We start from the raw sequence: 21,565 nt of genomic DNA on the forward strand, positions 1-21,565 counted from the left end.
GACATGGATGACCTCCTCGATTGGGAATGGGAGCTACAGGGCCGACAAACGCCGTGGAGCGTGCGTCGGCTGCGTCTCGTGACTGGTGGACGGCCTGTGGACTGGCCATCGCTGCCTTGCATGTCCAATGGCGCCGTCGGACGCGCGTTTCACGTCGTGCGTCTCGTCTGCCGCATGGCAAGGTTTCTAGAAGGGAAAGTGAGCTTGCTTACATACACGCACGTACGGTGGACAACAGTCTGCTTGAACATGTTCGCTGCAACTACCATCACCACGCTGTTATGTCCTCCACCTCGGCCTCGCCAAACGTGCTCGACTTTGTGAGCTTGCCAACCGACACCGCCTCGGGCGTCACGCCCCCCTTGCCCATAATGTCCGGCAGCACCTCCTTCAGAAAGCCCAGCACGTACCGGTTGACCTGCTCAAACTGCAGCAGGAACGCGTCGTGGCCCTCGGGGCTCTCGATGCGCTCCAGCCGTGCATCCCGCACGTGCTCGGCAATCTCCTGCTGCTCCGCAAACGTGAACAGCCCGTCGCTCTCGATCCCCAGCACCAGCGTCGGCTGCTCAATCTGCGCCAGCGCCTCGCCAATCGTCGCCGCCCGGTTGCGCGACACGTCGTGTGTGTCCAGCTTGCGCGTCATGGCGATGTAGCAGTTGCTGTCGAACCGCTTGACAAACTTGGTGCCCTGGTACCGGAGGTACGACTGCGCGGAGAAGTATGTCGACGTCGGCATCGCCGCGTCGCCCCCTGTCAGACCCCCGCCGTTGGACGACGAGGCGGGCCCGTGGAATTGGGGGTCTGCCGACACGCCCTGCTCGATGAGCGCCGCGCCCTTGCCAATCGTGCTCTCGCTGTTGGTGCGCGAAATGGACGAGCGCTTCACAATGTGGCCGTCGTTGTGGATGTGGAAGTGCGCCTCGCCAGGCGTCGCCGGTCGCGTCCGTCCACTGATGGTCTGCACCTTGGCTGGGTCGGGGATATTCCGCCCAAAGCGCGACTCGAACGAGTTGCGGCTCCTGTACGTCAACAGCGCCGACATGCGCGCGGCACCCAGCCCTGTCGACGGCGGATCGTCAAAGGCGTAGTAGCCGTCGTCGTACTTGGGGTCCGCGTAGATGCTCTGGCGCTGCGCCTCCCCCCAGCTGATGCCCCATGCGCTGTGTCTGCTCGACGTGGCAATGGGCACAATGCATCGGATGTAGTCTTTGCCAAAGTATGCCCACTCGAGCACAAACATGCCTCCCAGCGATCCTCCAACCACAGCGGCAACCTGCTTGACGCCCAAATCGTCCAGCAGCATTTTGTGGAGGCTTCCAAGGTTAGCACCCATCTTGCATGCGCACAGGGCCTAGCGTTGATAGCTTACTTGACATCGTCGCGGATTGTCGTCAGGGGAAATTCGGGTCCGTAGTGTCCGTTCTCTGGGTTCCCGTCCTTTGCCGTGACCGGACTCGCCGAGCCGTACGGGCTGCCCAGACTGTTCATGCAGACGATGAAGAAGCGCGTCTCGTCAAAGGCCTGCCCGGGTCCGCCCAAAAGGGGCCCCCACCAGTCGCTGACATCGGCGCTGCCAGTCAACGCATGGCAGATGACCATGGCATTGTCGCCGTTGGCGTTGAGCGTGCCTCGTACGGTGTACGCAACTGGCACATTCTTCAACACAATGCCCGACTCGAGCGTGAACTCGGGGATGATGGCAAACTGCTGCTCAGGGATGAGCGCAGCAAACGGGTTCTCAGGCTGCTTGTGCGTTCTTTCTTCCTGGTATTCAGTCACCGTCCTTGGGGCATAACCAGCCAGCCGATGTCGGCAGCCAATGGATTTGGGTGTTGGGGGGTGTACTGACCGTAACGAGCCGTGCATGTCCCTTTCGAGACGTCTGCGGGGGTTTGTGACTGTGAAGACATGGTGGACGGATGTCTTGGGAAGAATGGCTGGCAAGCCTCGAAGGTGAGTGAGGCCTCGGTGAGGCAGTTGGACGCAGGAAGAGGCCGCTGCGTGACAAGTACCGCCAAGAAGAGTGTCTCTTCAAATAGAACAGAGATACTGCTGCCCCAAAATGTCCAATTGATCAAGTCTGAAGCGAAATCCACGTGTGGAATATTCAAATGGTCCGGGTATCAGACAGAGGCGTGAAAATGTCTCCTCCACGTTCATGACGATGTCGTGCTCATGGAAGCAGCGGATTTCGGAGGACCCCAATGACTCAGCGCCCAATCAGCGATCGCCTCTGCAGCCACAGAGACTGGCTGTTCTTGCACGTCAAGCCACAGGGCCAAGTGAGGCGAGCAGCAGCGTTTGGACTTGGACGTGAACGATGGTGTGAATCATCAACAACCTGGAAGTCCGGTGTGTGACAGGCCCAAAAGTTTGTTCGGTGAATCTGCGTATTTGCCAGGGCCAGACACTCACAATCAATGCAAGATTTGCTGTCACTGGCTGCCTTCATTCGCACAGGCAAACAGGCAAATCGCCAAGCCTTACGTAACCCGTTCCCAACGTGAATTCGCGACGCTCGTTCGTTGCCTGCCATTTTTGCCTGACAGACGGACGATTGATGTTCATCGCTTGATCGCTCCAGTTTCCCGCACAGCGACGCGACAATCGCCGTTCTTCCTCTCTCCGCCTCTGCTGAATCGCGTCAGCCTTTAATTTGCTCGATCGCCCTTACCTTACGGAGTACTCCATTCACATCGAGCCGCGCTGGCCTGAGCTTTGCTCTTTGTCTCCAACCGCGAGCTCTCGCACACAGCTCTGTCGCTTCCTTCACGACTGCGTACAGTCAACGCCAGCGTAAAGAAGAACCTGCAAAGCGTTCTGGACGGCTCCAACCCTGTGCTCCATCTACTACAGCTCAAGAGCAGCTGCGACTTCGATTCGAGAAGCCCCCTCACGATGTTTGTCGCAACCCACCCGCTCTCTTCGACCGTTTGAGGACCCGCTGCTGATCACCACTTCAGCTTCCCGTGCACGGAAAAAAAAAAACAGCCTTCAAATGATACACACACCATAATTACCATTAGCGACTCTTCCTGAGCCATGCCTCAGAAGCGCAAGCGCCCCGAACCCGCTCCCCCGGAGGGTGGGCGACCCTCACCGCACCGCCCAGGTGACACGTCCCTCGCTCAGCATGATCGAGACGCTGGCAACCGGGGTCGCGGTCGCGCGGGAGGCCATAGGAACAACAGCTTCCATCGTCGAGACTCTTCGGCTAGTCAGAGCGGTAGAAACCAGACGCAGCCAAGCCCGTCGCCTTCGCGCAGAGAAGCGAACGCGCACGGCGGTGGCCCCCCGACGACGCCAGCTACGACACCAGCGCCTCCCAAATCTTTCACGACGCCCACGAAGACCACAATGCAGCCGCCCACACCGGCATCCACGAATCCTGCCCCTTCCGACCGCCGATACGAACACCTCACAGACGAAAAGCTCAAGAGCTGGACCGATGGCTCACGAAATCGGATTGTCAGCCACGGCTGCCAGTCTCGTGATGACCAGGACACAGCAGAGCTCTCATTGCTTTTCCAGGAATTCATATACTCGGTGATGGAGGGGCGCATGCCGCCAACAGAGGCTGGGCGCTGTGTCAGGGAGATGCTGGGTGAGGCCAACTCGTCTAAAGAACCCGTGTTCTCACCACATAATCTTCTTCTCGACCTGCTGCAGCTCATTCTCGACGTCGGCGCGGGCGGCTTCGTACCCACCCTAGGCGTCTTTCTCGAGGAGACGGGCATCTCGGTCGACTTGGCGCGGCGCGTGCTGGATGCAAACGTCCTCTCGCAACTTGGTCTTGTACGGAATCAATTCGATAGGACGGGCGTCAAGCATGCGACCAACTATCTCTACCGCCAGGCCAACTACAACCTGCTTCGCGAGGAGTCGGAAGGATACGCCAAGCTCATTACAGAGTTGCACATGACGAGCGACAACTTCAGCACGGACGTTCCCAAGGAGACATTTGAGCGAATCAAGGCCCTCGTGGGTACCTTTGACATTGACGTGGGCCGCACACTTGATGTGACCTTGGACGTGTTTGCCGTTATGCTCGTCAAGCAGTTCAAGTTCTTCGTCAGGCTCCTGCGCGACAGCTCCTGGTGGCCCAAGGGTGGTCTCGTCCAAGGGAACGACTCTTTCGTCGGCGGCCTGCCTACGTGGGCCACACCAGGCTACCCAGCGTGGTTAACAACAGATGAGGACGAGGCAGGGAACAGCGCCAAGCGCCTGCTTCGGGATGTCAGCTTCTGGACCAGAGCGCGCGAGGTGCGAACCGAGGCCTTTTTCGAAATCGGTGGCCGACGCATCTCTCATCCACACAGCGATGCCTGGCAAAGCAAGGATGGCGATGATGCCGTCGTCGCGGCGCGGAAAGCATGGGTCGAAATCACAAAGACAATACCGCCCCATGGCAATTATGTCGCCGCCAACCTTCTTGGTTTCAAGCTGCTCTTCTACTACTCGCCGAACCGCGACCCTACCGACGTACTGCCTGCCAATCTGCTCTACCTTGCCGCGCTCCTCATCAAAATTGGATTCATTTCGTTCCCCGATCTCTACCCGCACCTGTCACCACCCGACGAAGGCATGGAGAAGGTCCGAGAGGCCAAGATGAAGGAGGTGGAGGAGGCCGAACGCAAGGCACGCGGTGGCTCTATGAATGCTTTGCTGATGGCTGGCGCGCTGACCAACGATGAGGACGAGAATCCACACGCGGGCCCTCGCCGACTGCCAGCAGGCAAAAATGAGCCTGACAAGGCGCAGACGACGAAGAAGGAGCCTGAGGAGGCCAAAAAGGACGAACCCCATGAGCAAAAGGTGTCTCTTCTTATCCAACTCCTTACCATCGGCGCACTGCCAGAAGCCACTTTTATCCTTGGTCGTTTCCCCTGGATACCCGAGGCATATTCAGACGTGCTCGATGGCATCCATCGTATTCTGCATGTCTGTGTGAGCAAGGTCTTTGACGAGTCCAAGCCCAAACTCTCGACATCGACCACATGTCCCGTCAAGAATATGCCAGACTACGACCAAACAGGCGTGCCCAAGGGGAGCGTCAAGGTCAGCCCAATGACCATCAAGAAGACCCTCAAGTGGCCAACGCCGGACAAGAACGACCATGGCGACAACCAGGACTACCACTACTACTGGGATGAATGGACCGACAACATACCCGTCTGCCAGACCGTCGACGACATCTTCACGCTCTGCGAGTCCTTCCTCAACTTCTCCGGCGTCAACATTGGCAAGGACGCTGCCCTTCTCAGCAAGCTGGCCACAATCGGCGCCAAGAGTTTGCATGTTGATCCCTCCGAGTCGAACAAGACTCGTTGGAGGGAACTCTCGAAACGCCTCCTCCTGCCAGCGCTCAGCCATACCCACGCAAATGCCTCGGTGGTGGATGCTATCTGGACCCTCTTGAAGCGTTTCGACACCACCACCCGCTACGCCCTGTACGCCGAGTGGTTTGAAGGCCAGACCTCCCGCCTGCCCAGCATGAAGACGGCCTTTGAGCGTGCCAGGGCGGAAACGCGAGCGACCATGAAGCGTGTCTCGCTAACCAACCTAAGCGAGATGGCCAAGCGCCTGGCCAAAACCTCCTACTCCTCGCCCGGCGTCGTCTTCACCGTCGCCTTTGGCCAGTTGGAGTCGTACCCGAATCTGATCGAGGCGTTTGTTGAGTGCGCCAAGTACTTCACGGACCTGTCGTACGACGTATTGATCTGGTCTCTGTTGAGCTCCCTGGGCAAGCCCCGAAGCCGCACACAGGCCGAGCACGCCCTGACTACCAGCAAGTGGCTCTCGGCCTTGTCGCGCTTTGTTGGCAAAGTATATCGCCGCTATTCGAACCTCACACCCGTGCCGGTGCTCAGCTATGTCGATGAGCAGCTGTCGCTTGGCAACTCGACCGACCTGGTCATCCTGAAGGAGCTCCTCTCCTCCATGGGCGGCATTGTCGACGCATCCGACTTCTCGTACGACCAGATCCTCGGCATGGCGGGCGGCGAGTACCTCCGCAAGCAGACCCTCGTCAAGTCGGGCGACCTGCGCTACGACAACGCCCGGAGCTCCAAACGTCTGATCCAGGCCTTGACGGAAACCGAGCTAGCATCCCAGATCCTCACGAACCTCGCCCAGTTCAGACAAGCGCGTCCGTACCAGATTGATGAGGACGAAGCACACATCAAGTATCTGTCGACGATTGTTGATGACTCGCACAAGATTCTGTACCAGTATGTCGATTTTCTCTGGGCCAACGTTGATCCAGCCACCTTTGATAAACTTGTCCCTTCGATACTGGACCTCATGAAGACGTTTGGACTGGACGCCAGTCTGGCGTTCCACATTGGAAGGAGCAGCCTTTCGCACCGAATGTTTCCTTGGAAGCCAAAGGAGACACAGGGGAAGGAGGATGCCGCGAAAGACCAGGATGGGGATGCGAAGATGGTCGAGGCGGGATCTGCGAAAGAGACGGGCCAGGAGACGACGGCGACAGAGGTTCAGAAGGCCGACGAGCCGTCCCTCGATGGCGCTGTTCTCACCCCCATCGCCGAGTCCATCAGGGACATTCTGCCTGCTGACGTCTGGGAAAAGATGACGCCCGACCTCTTCGTCACCTTCTGGGCACTCCAGTTGGGTGATCTGTACTGCCCAGATCACATCTACCGCCAAGAGGCCAAGCATGTGGAGCAAACCGAGAAGGCTCTGGCCCAAGATCGAACGGACATGACGAATCGCCGTGTGATGGACCGCAGGCTCGCCAAGAGAAAGGAACTTATGAATTTCCAGATCGGCTTGCACGAGGAACGTCAGGAGCACGCGTTGCGTCAGGGTCGGTGGAAGTTCTACCTCTCCAAGCACTTCCAGTCGGCGTTCCCTGACCCCAAGCCAAGCCCAGAGGCCATTGCGGACGAGCTGCTGGAGAGCTGCTTCTTGCCCCGTGTGGTTGTCTCGCCAGCCGATGCTGAGTACACCTATCGCTTCATCAGGATGATACACGAGTGCAACGCGCCCGGCTTCAAGCTCATGACGCTCTACGACCGGCTCTTTAACGCAAATCGTCTCCGCGCCCTGATCTTTGCCACATCTGTGCGGGAAGCCGAGAATGTCGGGCGCTTCCTCTCACTCATCCTGGAGAACCTAGCGCTGTGGCACAAGAATGCCCCCTTGCCGACCGAGAAGGCCGGCAAGGATCACCCAAAGCTTGGCGTCTACGAGCGGGAAGCCAAGGGCCCGGCTGAGCAGCCTAAGCTTGGCTTCGCACTGACAGTTGACGAGAGTGGCAAGCCCAGCACGTTTGTCGAGCACGCACAATTCCAGGACATGCTTTTCAAGTGGCACAGGAATCTCAACACGGCTCTCAAGAGCTGTCTGGGCGGCATGGAGTGGATGCACATCCGCAACGCACTGACTGTGCTCAACCGCGTCATTGACTTCTTCCCTGCAATCGACTTCCAGGCCAAGCAGTTTATGAGGCAGCTCGAGACCATCCACGAGAGAGAGGGTGCCTCGTCCAAGTCGTCCGGCGACGAGGAGGCGGCTCACCGTGTGGACTTGTCTGTGGCGGCCCAGGGGACATTGTCTGAACTGATGCGGCGAAAACCCAAGTGGATGATGGTTCAAGCCTTCCGCCCTAATTCGGTACGTACATCCCCAACGCAGTCCACGAATCGCTCGATTAACACAGAGCAGGTGGGAGGCGGCCAGAAGTCCGAAGACAAGGGTGGCTTAAACGCGGCAGCGGCCGAGTTCAAGCCAACAAGCGCCGACACCAGAAGGGCTGGCGGTGGCAACGACGCGGAAGATGGCGAGGTGGCTGATGCCGCGAAGACAAGAGGCGCAGACGGGTCAAGTCAACCAGCCAAGTCCAATACCGACTCCCTCCCGTCAAAGCCCTCGCCTGCCCATGGACGAGATACACCAAAGAGAGACATGGCCTCATCCAATACCTCACGCTCCTCGACGTCCAGGAACGATAACAACAGACCTGGAAACCTGCCGAATCGCCCCATTCACCACCTGCCCACTCGTCCGGATGTCCCGATACCTGCTCACCCTAACAGTAGTGATCGTTTCGCTCACACACCTGCTCGTCCAGGCGACCGACGTGACCCCAGGGAGACCAGAGAACCTCGGGAGACTCGAAGTGGCCGTGAAGGGCAGGACGCGCGCAGCTCCCCACGAGAAGGACTCCCTGCTCGGGACCCTCGCTCCGATTCGCGAGGGACTCGTGACGTACGCGATACTCGCGAACATCGACACGATCCGCGTGACAACTGGCGTCAGGAGAAGGACTGGGCGGAGCACAACATGAGCCAACCGCCGGACCGACGTGGCCTCGACCCCCGCGAATCGCATCATGGGCCACGACCCGTTCCCGGCCAGGAGCGCGAACGGCCTCTGCGTGAAGGCCGTGGCGGCGGCAGGGTGAGTGAGCTCCCTCCTGAGCGACCACCGTCCGCTCATCAACTGCCAACGCCTCAAAATCCCGACTTGCCCATCAACCCCGAGCGTGCGGCGCTGCTGCGTCACGATGCGCCCGGCTCTGGCCCCGGACCTCGTGGTGTCGGTGACTCGGAAAAGCCGAGTCGTGGACGCCGTCTTGGGCCGGCTGAGACACCGGAACACATCAACCCCGACCGGGCAGCCCTGCTAGGCGGCCCAGCTGCTGATGCCAGTGGTACACCGTCCAGGCCCGGCCGAGAGGACGTGAGAGACAGAAGTGGAAGGACGCACTCCCCGCGACGAGGCGGCCCTGGCCAGCTCGATCAATCATATGATGGTCGTCCGCCTGCTCGTAGTGGCCGCGAGCGATCCCCCGGTCCCCGAGACCGACCTTTCCCCAGTGGACCGGACACTATGCGTCAGAATTTTGACCCTCGCGCCCACGAAGACTCCAACTACGGGCGACTCAACCCCGTGCAGTCGACCCCAGACATCCCCTCCGGCCCTAGGAGTCGCGGACGTGGTGCTAGGGGCGGACACCTTGGTCCTCAGGGTCACGGACACGCACACCCTCTGCCTTCTCCCAGCGCGCCTGGATCTGACCAGCGCTATGGGGGCCATTCCTCGTCTGGGCCCCTACCGCCGCGGCCGCACCCGCAGCAGGACAGCACGCAACAAGCGCCAGAACGTCAGCCGCCTACCGGGCCTGCATCCGGACGTACGCACTCACATGGGCCTGGTGGACACGGTGGTGGCCGACACAACGACGGACCTCCCCCCCCTGGTCCGCCCAATCAGCCGCCTATGGGACCCGGGGGCGGTCACTCACATCACAATGATCGATCAAGGAACATGAACGACGCTCCGTCTGGCGGGGGAGTCCATCCCGCACGTCTGGCCCAGCTTGGCAACTCTGGACGAGGAGCGCCGGCGTCACCGTCAGCTGGACCTGGCCCCGCACAGCAAGGCCCGACTGCCGATGCACCAGATCGCCCCAGGAGTGACCCTCGTGCCAATGCGCACGCTGCGGCTGCCGCGGCCGCGGCCGACAACTCTTCGAGGGATCGACCACCGAACAACAACAATGCCCGACAAGGCACGAGGCAGCTCGCTGGCATCAACAACGTACTGCAGGCCAACAGCCCCAGCGTCGGCGGTGGCGTTGGGGGCGGCAACGCAGGCAGCGGCCCTCGTCGAGGCCAGCCACGCACCATGCTGGCCAACTCGGATGTGCAGGTCCTCACAGGAGGCTCGCCCGTCACGACCCCCGGTCACGAGCGTGCCGACCCGATGATGGGAAGCAAACCCTCCAACGGCGGCTTCGAGGAGAGCAGCAACAGCGGCAGCCACGACAGCCGCGGCCGTCGCGACAACCGGGACAGGGACAGGTCCGATAGATCCTACCGTTCCCGCCGCAGCAGCCGGGACCGCGAGCGAGAGCGCAGCCCTGCCCGTGACAAGGAGCACAAGGACCACCGCGAATACCGCGAGAGGGAAGGCAGACGATCTGGTGCCGGTGGCGGCAGCGAGTCCCGCGACTCGTCGTCTCGTCGACAAAACGGAGCCAGTGGCGGCGGCGGCAGCCTCCTCAAGGACGGCATGCTCCCGCCACCATCGTCCTCTGGCTCAGGGCGCTACCGCAACGATGACGGCAGCCGCAGCAGCCGAGGCGGTGACGATCGTCGCCGACGGAGGACAGACGATGGCTCGGGGTTGCCAGCGCCACCATCACAATTACCACCACCACCCCAAGGCCCTCCCGGTGACCATAGTCGCGACAAACGACAACGGCGTTAGGGCACGCAATTGTCCGCTATGAAAAAATTGAACGCTACACCAGACATGTCCGGGCGGAGGTTGCACCATCAACCACGGAGGATGGAGAATGAGCGTGTCTGACGGCGGCTGCGGCGGCAGTATCTGTTACCCATACTCACTACTTGTACTATCAATGTGCAAGGATGAAACACAAGGAAGAGAAAGAGATATCAGAGAGTGCGATGCAATGTGGATGGGGATTTTCCATTCCCGTAGTTTTTTTTCCCTTTTTATCATCTTCTTTTTTTCTTCAGTTGCCGATGTACAGCATGAGAATGGCGTTAGGGTAGGAAGGCGAAGAGATACAAATGATAATTTACGTTGACTACTCAGGTATCTCTGACGACTCTTGCATGCGTGCCGCGGTGACAAGGTACATCCATCTTATGCAAATGCAATTCATATTGGGCGCTCTATGCCATGGTGCTGTGTATCTACCGTACGCTCAAACCAGGATCGTCAACAATATATGTACAAGAATCTGCCCGTCGCATCCTCTCTCCATGCCGTAGCGAACTGCATTATTCCCTGCTGTATCATTGCTACTGCTGCTGCTGCTACTGCTATTTCGTGTTCTCTGCCGCGCCTAGCGATGGTGATGAATGACGCACTCGGGAACTCGAAAAGATAGTGATATGTGCAAGTGTGGCACAAATACTTTTCTCCTGCTGCACTCGCGCCGAGGCGCTTGACGTGCAGTGCCGCGCAATATGATGTGAGCGGTAATGCGATGTGTGTTGTGTGTGTATGTGTGAGTGAGTGCGTGGCCGGGAGGTGCAAACGCCATCCTGGTATCTCGAAAATGCAAAGAGTATCCCGACCACCGGCAACCCGACTCGCAGTGTAGACAGCGTGAAAGTTCATGCGCGTCATGATTTATCTGATGTTCCAAGACGTCCTCAAGGAATATAGGCCTAGATCACAAATGTATCAAGGCGGGTGAGACCATCAACCGTGGTTATCAGGATCCGGATTTGTCGCCCGGAGGACCTTGGGCGATTGGATCCGCCTCGAATAGTCATGGTCGTCGCGCAGAGTGTTGATGCTCTCATGACTGCCGGTGCGCATGTACAGCCCTTGCTTGAAGGGATCCATGCGTGGATCGATAGCTAGCATGCTGTTCCGGTTGCTGGTAGATGTGGGCGAGTTGCTGCCGGCGCCTGAGAGTGCGCCAGCGCCCATGCTCATCTCGGGGTTCGAGGAGCCCACCCGATCCGACGAGTTGCCACGGACACTCGGGTCCTCCGTGAAATCACTCTGCTGATTCCTCTTGCGGCGCTTGAAGAACCAGAACAGAATGACTCCCGCCGCAACAAGGACAGCACCAATAACACCGACCACGATGCCAACAACGGCGCCAGTGCCAAGACCACCGTCGTCATCCTTGCTTTGTGACCCGGTCGAGTCGTTGGCGCTTTCCCCGCTGTTGCCGCTGTTGCCGCTGTCACTGGTGATTGTAGGGATGACAGTGACCGTCCTCACTTCGCCGTCAGTAGTCACAGTCTGTGTCATTGTGGTTGACTGCGGGTCATCCGTATCCGTCTCAGTCGTCGTTGTTGATTCGGCTTTCGACTTGGTCTGGGCAAAGATATGTCAGTAAAGGCATTCGCAGTCTGGACAACATCACAATCCATCACAGATGCATCGTCAAGGCGAATTGGTCATACAGTTGTGGTGGCAGTTGTGGTGGTGGTTGATTCCTCCTCGGTTGACGTGGCCGTGGTGGTAGTGCTTGGCTCTTGTGATGTCGACTCCTCCTGGGTTGTCTCAGTCGATGTGGGTTCCTCGGACTGCACATTGGGCTTTAGCTACACTGGCTGTCGAACGCAACAAGAACGGCAATTGGAGGTGAGGGCAAGCACTTGCTTCTTCGTTGGTTCGAGGGCAGAGCGCATAGAATGAGGACGGCGTTCGGTAAATCAGTGTCGTTAACCAGACAGTAGGTTCGTCATGGTGGAATCTTGACCAGCAGAATCATGTCAAAGCAAGGCAAGAATCAGCAAGACTTACTGTTGTTGTCGACGACGGCTCATCATTCGTGGGCCCACGTGTCCCCTCTGGGAGCTTGCCGTTTAGTGTGACATAGCCGTAAAGACCACGTCCACCACAGTTCTCGTCGGGAAAGGCTGGACAGGGGAGGTCGCATCTTTCCATATCCACTTGGCTGTCTTCGGACGGGGCGAAATCGGAACACCAGCAGGAGTTTTGCTGGGTGATGGCAAAGGCGTAATCTTCTTTGCAGTGATCAAAGCAAAGACCGTTCGTTTGGTAATCATCGCGGACTGGGAAGAATCAGTATCACAGCTCGACACTACCATGAGTGTGACCTACATTCGTCTGTGGTTCCAGAGTTGAACGAGGCGCAGAGATCGAGTGGCAGAACAGCGCTCACGAAGGCTGGAGTGGCGGCAAAGAGTAGCAGAGCCCCAAGGCCTGCTCTACTCGATATCGGCGAGGCCATGTTGATGTGATGGAAGGTGTGTCCAAGAAAATGCGCTTAGATAGAAGCCGGGAAGGTAGCGCAATGGGCCTGATGCAAGCTCATAGCACAGCGATGGAACCTTGTGCCGGTAGTCGTGTCGCGTGAGAGGGCTGTCGATGAGGGATGAATCCAAAGTGTGGCCAGGGGAAAGGCTAGTCTAGTTCGACCGGTGGTCGCCCTGTATCCGTTGGCCCCTCGCGATGTGCCGAGCGGTTTCTGGAGGCTCCTCCGCGACCGTTGCCAACGATGGTGTAAACCCAAACCTGATAGGACCGCGGTTCGACTGTAGTACGACCAGGACCGGAAACAGTATGCAACGAAGCACTGAATCTGGGGCGAAGGGCGGATACCACGGCTGCGTGGGAATGTGTGCGAGGCTAGAGACGTTGCCTGGGGGGGAATCAACTATTCCTGTGTTGTCGGCCGGTTTCGATTGCAAACAAGCAATAGACGGGCGGGAGGGGAAGACTCAAAGGCGAGGTTGGACTGGTATGTGGTGGCGTGTTGACGGCTCTGAAAACGTCCTCGGGGGCTTTGTTGGGACGGCAGGCTGGCTTCCTGCAGCTCGAGAAAGGCGCGAAAAGTACAGAAACAGGAAGAGAAGAAAAAGAGCGTTGCCAGGCCAGGTCCTCCAAGAAAGGGAAATAGAACAGCAGCTGGCGTCGAGGATGGCTGGTCGGGTGGGTGTTGAGACTATCAAGAGGTGAAGGAAGAGAGGAGGCCAGGTTGACGGGGGCGGTTCGGATTGGGGCTGGGGCTGGGACTGGACCATCGAGCCGCCTGGGAGCGTCCATGTTGCTGATTTACAGGAGCGACATGGATTGGAGGGCCCCCGTACGCATGCTGGGCGATCGCTTGCTCCTTCCGGTTGTTGATGTTACGAACGCTGCCCAGGCGGAAGAGAAATATCCCGGCCAAATGTTATAGCATTGCTTGGGAGTACCTCACAGTGCGCATCATAAGGCTTGTGATACAAGGTATCATCAAGTCATGCACTAACTGCCACTTGCGGGACCTTACAATGGATGCATCATCATCTGGTGAGCTGCACGGCCCGCCGAGTGGCTGAGTGGACCCGTGGATAGCGGACAACAGCGCTGACTGGAGCTGCGCAGCACCTGGAGCTTGCGCCAGAAGCCCGTAGCCTGAGCGCTTGCCATCAATGGCGTCTCGGCGGCCCGCAGTATGAAGCAGAATACGAGGTCAACACAACAACGACGCGCGACTCTGGATCGCGTGTGCGGGATCGTTGGACCTTGGACGACTTTTGGTACGTAGATAGCATTTATATAATAATGCTCAGGCCAAACGAAGACCAGAATGACGCTCGCCGTGATGCTGTGGGAAAGAAGTTGCTGGGTGGTACGTACGGGGTTCCCAGTGTGGCTTCAGGAACGAAATGAAGCTCATCTCTCGGCCCCAGCAGGGTGAAATCATTCCAGCACCACGACTCGCTCTCGACGTCAACAGACAGGAAGATCGGTGCTCGATATGTTTCGAGTCAGTGGACTCTTGTCTATCCATCATGCCTACCTAGTATGTACAGTACGTACTACTAATATTCGTATGAGAACTATTATCATCTACCCTCCCCCAGCTGCATCCGTCGTGCCACGTTTTGCGACAGTGCAATGCGGCGGCATCACATGCTGCAGTTTGGGGGGCGCCTATTCTGCTGGTGCCGACCAGAGATCTCATCGACAAATTCCTCGCAGCCATGCTCCGCAACAGCCAATATTTCGGCTGTCTCGGAGACTTCGGTCCTCAACTGTCAACAAAGGCTCTGCAGACTGTACTCTGGAATCCAGTCGTCCATCGTGAGTTCGTGTCCACAGCTCCAAGTCGCCATAATAAAGCAATTACAGTTTAGCACACTGCTAGCCCCCGCAGCCACACTCTGTCACTCTTCCATCAATCACCCTGAGACACGCATGACCACGAGATCACCACGCGACTGGAGGCGCCACCTTTGCTGATGCGCTTCAAACATGAAGCATGCCGCGTTGCGTACGTATTCCCGGTCCTTATCAGGTCTGTTCATTTGCTCCTCACAGGCTGTGTCTGATTTATCCTGGCCCAAACTACTTGTACAGTGCTACATACCCTCGCGTTAGGCCACTGCGCTGCGGCGCCTGGCGTGCGAGATGCTTAAGCGACTGGTGTGTCCCCCCACCTCAACGTCAACGACTTGAAAGCTTTTCACTGCCGAGACTTCAGGCAAGCACTGCGTACGGATACATGATATAACTATCAGGGTACTTCATTAGCAGGCACACGTTTGAGAGCGTGCTGGCTGCTGGCATCCACACCGTCCTCCCCGAGTCCTTTATTGGACATTGAAGTTCGAAGATCAATTAACAGCCATCGTCAGAACTCAAGAAGGTTGCCCCTCCCCCCCCCCGTGCGCTAGCATCGGCACCAGTGGAACGCGAGAAAAAGAACGAGACGCGACTACGCGCGATGTACAATTGTACATTGACTCTGAACTTCTGAAGCTGTAAAAGTACAAACATGCTGGTCTGGAATTTGCTGAGCCCACTTAAACACCGGCATCGTTGCAGCGGGTGAAAATTGTACCGAGTTCTCAGGAGCCGAGGCGCTTCATGACGATCAGCAATAGGCTTAAATCGTATATCCCACTGAGCGTGCAACCCTCTCGCTAGGAAGGCTGCCGGCCTGCATTTACCTATTCGGAAGCTTGTTTTGATTTAGGTTTTGCAAGGTTTTGCAATTTGCAAAACCCCCCAATGCCGTCCTTGAAAACCGTCTATCGCTGGGGTTGTCGACTAATGATTTGCGATACAACCAACACTACTGTAGCCAGGGGGTGCTTTCTCTACCGATCGATGCACATGCCTGCAGACAACGGGGGGATCAGCTTAATAGCTGATTGATATCAATCAATCACTATACTCAACCCCACGTTACCCAGTGAGATAGGCGATCACACAATGCATGCACTTGGAATGACTGGTCCATTTTTTTACTCACTTACTTGAGTGTTTTATGGACCGAGAGGCATCTCCACCTCTAGGCCAAACCCAGGTTCAACGCCCACACGGACGCCAGAACTATGTAGATTATTATGTCGCTCAACAAAATCTAGGTTGCGCCTTGAGATAAGGTTCAATGGTTGATTTTGCCTGTCTGCCTTTGTGCCATGGACAAGCTGCTGCGTTAGTTTTGCTAGAGGTCTCTCTACCGGGTAGGCCAGTGATCGCGGATGCTAAGTTATGGTCAAGGCAAGTTACCTCACATACATGGTTCGCTCACTTGAACACGTACTTGGTAGTAATTTTCTGTTCTTGCGTCTTTCGATATGAGGTGCTTCTAGCTCGTTTGTCGTCGCCCGATTTACCGTACTTTCAACTTGATTTGTGATAGATATGCCTGATCTTCGTGTTTCATTTTCGATAGCGTCTGTTTCTTATGTTCAGCTTGAATCGGCTTACAACTTTCACCATCGTTTTCCTTCGAGATGAGATGTCAAAATAAGATTTCGTAAGCAAACAGAGAAGGCCTCTTCGAATGCAGCAGCAAGAGGCACGATATTCCATCACTTGGCAGCGATGGGCTAGAAAAGATGTGACACCACTGTTGGCGTAGGGTAGCTAGGATGGCCTACCAATCACAGGCTGCAATCGCAACACGGATCCGGCCGCGCAGCTGTGACGTCGTCAAGCTAGACCCTGAAGCACACCACGACCACCTGCATCTCACCACTTGATCGCTCCAAACCGCGAGCTTCCCACCTGGACCTTCCCACCTGGACCTTCCCATTTCCAGGAGAAGCGCGCTCCCAATGTGATCGCAGAGTTTATCTCGTCAATTCCCCCCGCAACTATCCATCATGGGTTTTCCCGAGAAGTTCCCCAGCCTCCCGCGCCCGGCAATCCTCCGGCCTCGCCGGCTGCCGTCCTTCATCCTCACAGCCACGGCATTCTGCATGGTGCTTTTCTACACCCTCCTCTCCCTCGCGCCCTGCATGATCCCCTCAAGCACCTGCTACCGGGGCTTCGCCAGCAGCTGGTCTTTCGATGCCTCGACCGTCCAGCACGCGGACTGGATGGCCTCCATCCCGGACGACACGCCCATTACGAGCCTCAGCATCCCCGGCACGCACGACACCATGACCTACAACATGACGGACAATATCAAGCTGCAGTGCCAAAATGCAAACCTGACGACCCAGCTAGAGAGCGGCCTGCGCTACTTTGACATTCGCGCGCGGCTCGAGGACGACAAGCTGAGGATATATCACGCCAATGGCTTCACGGGGTTCGAGTACGACGAGGTCCTGCTGGCCATGTTTGACTTTCTGGACGCCCACCCCAGCGAGGCCATTGTCATGCGGCTCAAGGAGGAGGGGAAACCAATCGGCAAGGCCAACACGCGGACGTTTGAGGAGACGTTCAACTACTACCTCGACTCGTCCCCCGAGACGGCCGCGGGCGCGCAGTCGCACCTCTACCTCTACGACCGCATCCGCCCAATCCCGACGCTGGGCGAGCTGCGCTCCCGCATCTTCCTGCTCCAGAACTTCAAGACGGGGAACGCCAAGCCGTATGGCCTGGCCTGGGAGGGCGACCAGATGGTGCTGGAGGACTACTGGATCATCCCTGACATCTACCATCTGGCGGACAAGTGGACGGCGATCCGCGACGCCCTCATGGACGCCGCCACTGCGCCGCTCGACAACAAGAAGCTCCACCTCGCGCACGTCTCCGCCTCGGTGGGCGTGCTGCCCATCGAGGCCGCCGCCGGGCCTAGGAACAGGACCGTCGTGGGTATGAATGACATGACGGGCCAGTGGCTGCGCGACTTTGAAAAGGTCGAGGGCGTCTCGAGGACAGGCATTGTGATCCTCGACTTTCCCGGGCGTCGACTGGTCGAGGCCATACTGGACTGGAACAAGCGGCTGATGGCCTAGATAGACAATGGCTCATGCAATATCTGATTTGGCTACAACACGTGATAGATGCCCAATGTGTACCTATAGTAGTACACGCATACACGCATACAAATATATCTACCGTGTACATATATATCTGTCGTACCCGAGACAATTCGAGTGAACCACCAAACTCCATGCTACCCGTGCCCAAGTGTGTTGTCCCCCAAAGCATCCTGGCCCTATCCTTCTACATAAGCATCCTTGGCCAAGCCCAGGCTCTTGGCCGATTCAATGCTCTCCACCATTCTCAGCACCTTGGACGCGGGCTTGGGTCTCTCCATCGTCATCGTCTCCGCCGTCTCAATGACCGCGCTATGCCGCCGTGAGCTACTGTCACCGTCGTCCGTCAGGCTCAAGCTGCTTTTGCCACCGGTACTCCTCGCATCGGTGGGCATCAGAAAGTCCTTCTCACGTACACCCAGATCACCACCATCATGATGCATGTGGTCGTCCACAAAGACATCACCGTCGCTCAGCGTCACCCGCTTGATCTTGTCGTCTTCCTCCCCTCTTGTGGTCGTCGGGGCAGGCATCGGAGGCGGAGACGACGGAGGCTGGTGCGGCGGTACCACACTGACCACACTTCTCTCGCTGATCCCGTCATTCTCCGCCCTGTTGACCACCCGTAGTCTCTCCTTGGGCACGGTGAACATGACCTGCACCATGCGTTGCTCCGCCGCCCGCTCGATATCCCACTCACTGGGTCCCGCGTCGTCTTGCCCCGGGCCACCGCCGTGTGCCTGCTCAGGTGGGTGTCCAAACTCCCAGTCGCGACGACCTTGCTTCCTTCTAAGAAGCTCGCCGCTCAGTCCGGGCATGCGGTCCTCCGAATACCCCTGGCTATCGTCGTGCTGCCACGAATGTGGCGAGGGTGTGATCGTCTCTCTCGAACTGGCGCTGTCCGTCGTGCTGAACACGCGTCGAAGCGAACCCAGCCAGCCGCGTCGGGGCTTGGACTTGGACGGCGACCCGGGCGCCTCGTCGTCGTCGTAGGCGGGGGATACCGGTCCCGTGTGGCCGAGCAGCAGACTTGGCCCCTCGCGTTGCAGCATGTTGAAAGAGGCAGCGTGGGACTGTGCAGTATTGTAGCTGAGCGAGCTGCCACTGGAGCTCCCAGGCTTCTCTTGCTGCACCTGTTGCCGTCGTCCATTGGGCGTGAATTTCATCATCGACGACGCCTCACTGAGATTGCTGCCCGTCCGGCTGTCATCGTCCCTCCTCGTGGGCGAAACCCTTCCCATCCTTGCGAGCAGGCCATCCGAGGCGTCCACATCGGAGACCCAATCCTGCACATCAGGATCGTGGCGTCGTCTCCCGTCTGGACTAGGCGTCGCCAGTCCCCTCATAGGGGAATATGCTGCTGCTGCTGCTGTTACAGGCGCGGTAGGCGGCGTGGCAAATGGGTCGGTCAGCACGTCGGACGTGGGTGTGTGAGGATTCCGCGAGTCCGCGTCCTCATCGTCCTCCAGGATCGGGTGGATGCGGTTCCCCTGGGCTGGTGCATAGCCTGTTCGCAAGGGCCTCGTGTTGCCTGGTAGCCGCAACGGAGGTGGCATGGCACTGGGCTCGTGGAGACCAGCTCTTTGGCCCCGTAAGCTCTCGTATCCCAAGCTCTTGCGTCCCAGGCTGTACGGATCCTGCATTGATCCCGCGTCCCAGTTGCCTCGGCCCCAGACGGAGAAGAAGTCATCCTGTTCGGACATCTCCTCATGCGGCGTCATGTTCGTCGTGAGTCCTCGGACCATCGAGTCCCTGCTATCGCGCTTCTTCTTTCGCCGCCAGTAACGGCAGCCCAGGAGCACAAGGGCGACGATCAGGATAAGGCCCAGTCCTAAGCCAAGACCTAGACCTAGACCAAGGGTTCTTGGTCCTGAGCCATCGTCGGTGCTGTCAGGCGCAGCGTCGGACTCTCCCTTACTGTCGCCTGCTTTGTGCTCGCCGTCGTCGTTGTTGCTGTTGCTGCCCTTGGTGTTTTCGCTGCCTCCACTGGCGCTGTTTGGGTTCGTATAGCTGCTCGACCAGGTCATGTCGTCAAGGCTCAGGAAACTCAGTCCTTTGTCGCTTCTCTTGCCCTTTCCACCGCTAATAGTCCATCCTCCGTAGACGACCATGACGTCTCCCGGCAAGATCGCGGAGCCATGGCCGTAGAGTCCATCTGTGGGCTGCTCCTTGGGGACCTCCCACGTCCAGTCATCGTATCCGTTCCCAAGGTCGAGGACGGCAAGCTGCGGCTCCGCCGGGGTATCAACGTCCCCGACCCAACCTCCCAAGATGACGATCCTACTCCCATCGCCACTGAGGACAGCTGTGTGGCCGGAGCGGGAGAAGACACCCCTAGCTTCGTCCCTGACCAGCTCTCCTGACGAAGTCGAGCTGGGCGCATTGATGCCGACGAAATCCCAGGTCTCCCCCGGCAGAGACCACACCGCTGCCGTGCTCATATTGATGAAACCGGCCTGCGCATGACCGCCCAGCAGGACAGTGTCCCCATTCTCCAATGTCGTCAGACTGAAGCCGGCCATGGGCACTCTTGGCCCCCCCGTCGAGGCCACGCCCAAGCTGAAGCCCGCCCTGTCAGGGATCGCCGTCTGATCCTCGTCGACAGGCGCGATGCTCAGCATGGTCTTGGTGTACTCGCCCGCCGATTGCGATGATCCGCACATGCCTCCGTAGGCGTACAGAGTCGTGTCGTTCGCGGAGTCGGACTCTTGCGCGACCATGCCACCCAGGAACCACGGCCCATATCCGTTGCCATCGTTCATGAGGGTGACTTGTTCCCATTTCGTCGTAAATGTCCACATCTGTCCATTCGTGGAACCACACTTTCCTCCATACACTATCAGGCCCGTACTCGTCCTGACGGCGTTGTACGTCTCCTTATCGGTGTCGTTGAAGGGCAGCGTGTCGGTGACCACCTCGAGGTCGGTGGACGAAGAAGAATAGTTGTAGGACAGGAGTGACCCGTCCGTCAAGATGTATGCGAGATCCGCGCCGGAGCAGTCATTGCTGTCGCTCTTGTTTCTGCTGCAGCTGGACGTAAACACTCGTGTCGGCGTGTACGGTATGCTCTGCGCTGTCGCCAAAGCCGCCAGCGCGAAGAGGAGGGCCATGGTTGCTGCGCGGGGTGAGGGCTAACGTGCTCTCATGACGGCATCACCAGGACGCGCCCGCCAGTAGTCGAATGGAGGAGGGCAAATTCTTCCTGTCTTTCGTTCCCTGCTTTTCACTTCTTCTGTACTGTACTTTGCGATCAGCGCTATGGGCGAAACCTTTGCGCGCAAGACAAAAGGTTCTCAATGATGGTGCAGAAGGAGATGAAGCAGAGATGTGTCAACTAAGACGACCCAAGGATGAAAGACAAAGATCAACAGTCCCCTCTCGATCTTGGGATGCCCCCTTCCGCCCCTGCTGGACAAGCAACCCGCCGTGGAGCGCGGAGCCCTGCAAGCCCATGCGCGCAATCAGATCCTGAGTCAATATTCCAGACTCCAATCTGCCAAGTTCTGGTTCGGATGCAGCCGGCTCTGTGCGGCCATTGGTTGTCGTGGGAGCTCATGTTGACTGTTTACCTGACGCGGCACGGCGCGTTGTCCTGGTGACGGCGAACTCTGTTCGGTGGGGGAATCCAAGTGGAGGCGGTGCGTGCTGCGTTCATGCGGGAGACGCAGGGATGGATGATACAATGGGAGATGACATGTGATCTCTTTCTTTGACGGATTTACGATTCATCTGGCTGTGAGTACGTTGTTTCGTCGCAGCGGCTGGCCCTGGCTGGCTAGGGCGGTGATGGATGATGGTCCCCATCAGAGGCAACTCGTCCGCTTCACTGCCTCTTCGTTGCCCTACGTATCTTACCTGGTATGATGGTC

At 58.1% G+C, this 21,565-nt stretch overlaps 5 protein-coding genes across 5 annotated transcripts; 2 read left to right on the top strand and 3 right to left on the bottom strand.

Annotated features, from left to right (window-relative positions):
• Positions 1-268: 268 nt before the first annotated feature.
• J7T54_001971 (Homoserine O-acetyltransferase) lies at positions 269-1,866 on the bottom strand (the record flags this gene model as incomplete). Its single annotated transcript, XM_051508128.1, has 3 exons — positions 269-1,313; positions 1,370-1,756; positions 1,850-1,866. The coding sequence occupies 3 exons, from the start codon at positions 1,864-1,866 to the stop codon at positions 269-271; spliced, it is 1,449 nt and encodes a 482-aa protein (XP_051360739.1).
• Positions 1,867-3,042: 1,176 nt separating this feature from the next.
• On the top strand, positions 3,043-10,239 carry J7T54_001972 (THO complex subunit-like protein; the record flags this gene model as incomplete). Its single annotated transcript, XM_051508129.1, has 4 exons — positions 3,043-7,638; positions 7,690-8,706; positions 8,933-9,160; positions 9,346-10,239. 4 exons carry the CDS (start codon positions 3,043-3,045, stop codon positions 10,237-10,239), a joined length of 6,735 nt encoding a protein of 2,244 aa, XP_051360740.1.
• A 969-nt stretch (positions 10,240-11,208) lies between these two features.
• J7T54_001973 (uncharacterized protein) lies at positions 11,209-12,721 on the bottom strand (the record flags this gene model as incomplete). Its single annotated transcript, XM_051508130.1, has 4 exons — positions 11,209-11,838; positions 11,928-12,050; positions 12,271-12,542; positions 12,592-12,721. 4 exons carry the CDS (start codon positions 12,719-12,721, stop codon positions 11,209-11,211), a joined length of 1,155 nt encoding a protein of 384 aa, XP_051360741.1.
• A 3,871-nt stretch (positions 12,722-16,592) lies between these two features.
• Positions 16,593-17,672, top strand: J7T54_001974 (1-phosphatidylinositol phosphodiesterase-like protein; the record flags this gene model as incomplete). The annotated part of the gene is made up of 1 exon (XM_051508131.1): positions 16,593-17,672. One exon carries the CDS (start codon positions 16,593-16,595, stop codon positions 17,670-17,672), a length of 1,080 nt encoding a protein of 359 aa, XP_051360742.1.
• Positions 17,673-17,875: 203 nt separating this feature from the next.
• On the bottom strand, positions 17,876-20,806 carry J7T54_001975 (uncharacterized protein; the record flags this gene model as incomplete). The annotated part of the gene is made up of 1 exon (XM_051508132.1): positions 17,876-20,806. One exon carries the CDS (start codon positions 20,804-20,806, stop codon positions 17,876-17,878), a length of 2,931 nt encoding a protein of 976 aa, XP_051360743.1.
• Positions 20,807-21,565: the final 759 nt, after the last annotated feature.

Source organism: Emericellopsis cladophorae, assembly GCF_022114955.1.
Source record: "Emericellopsis cladophorae strain MUM 19.33 chromosome Unknown NODE_40_length_209357_cov_118_235785, whole genome shotgun sequence".
Taxonomy (NCBI): Eukaryota; Fungi; Ascomycota; class Sordariomycetes; order Hypocreales; family Bionectriaceae; genus Emericellopsis; species Emericellopsis cladophorae.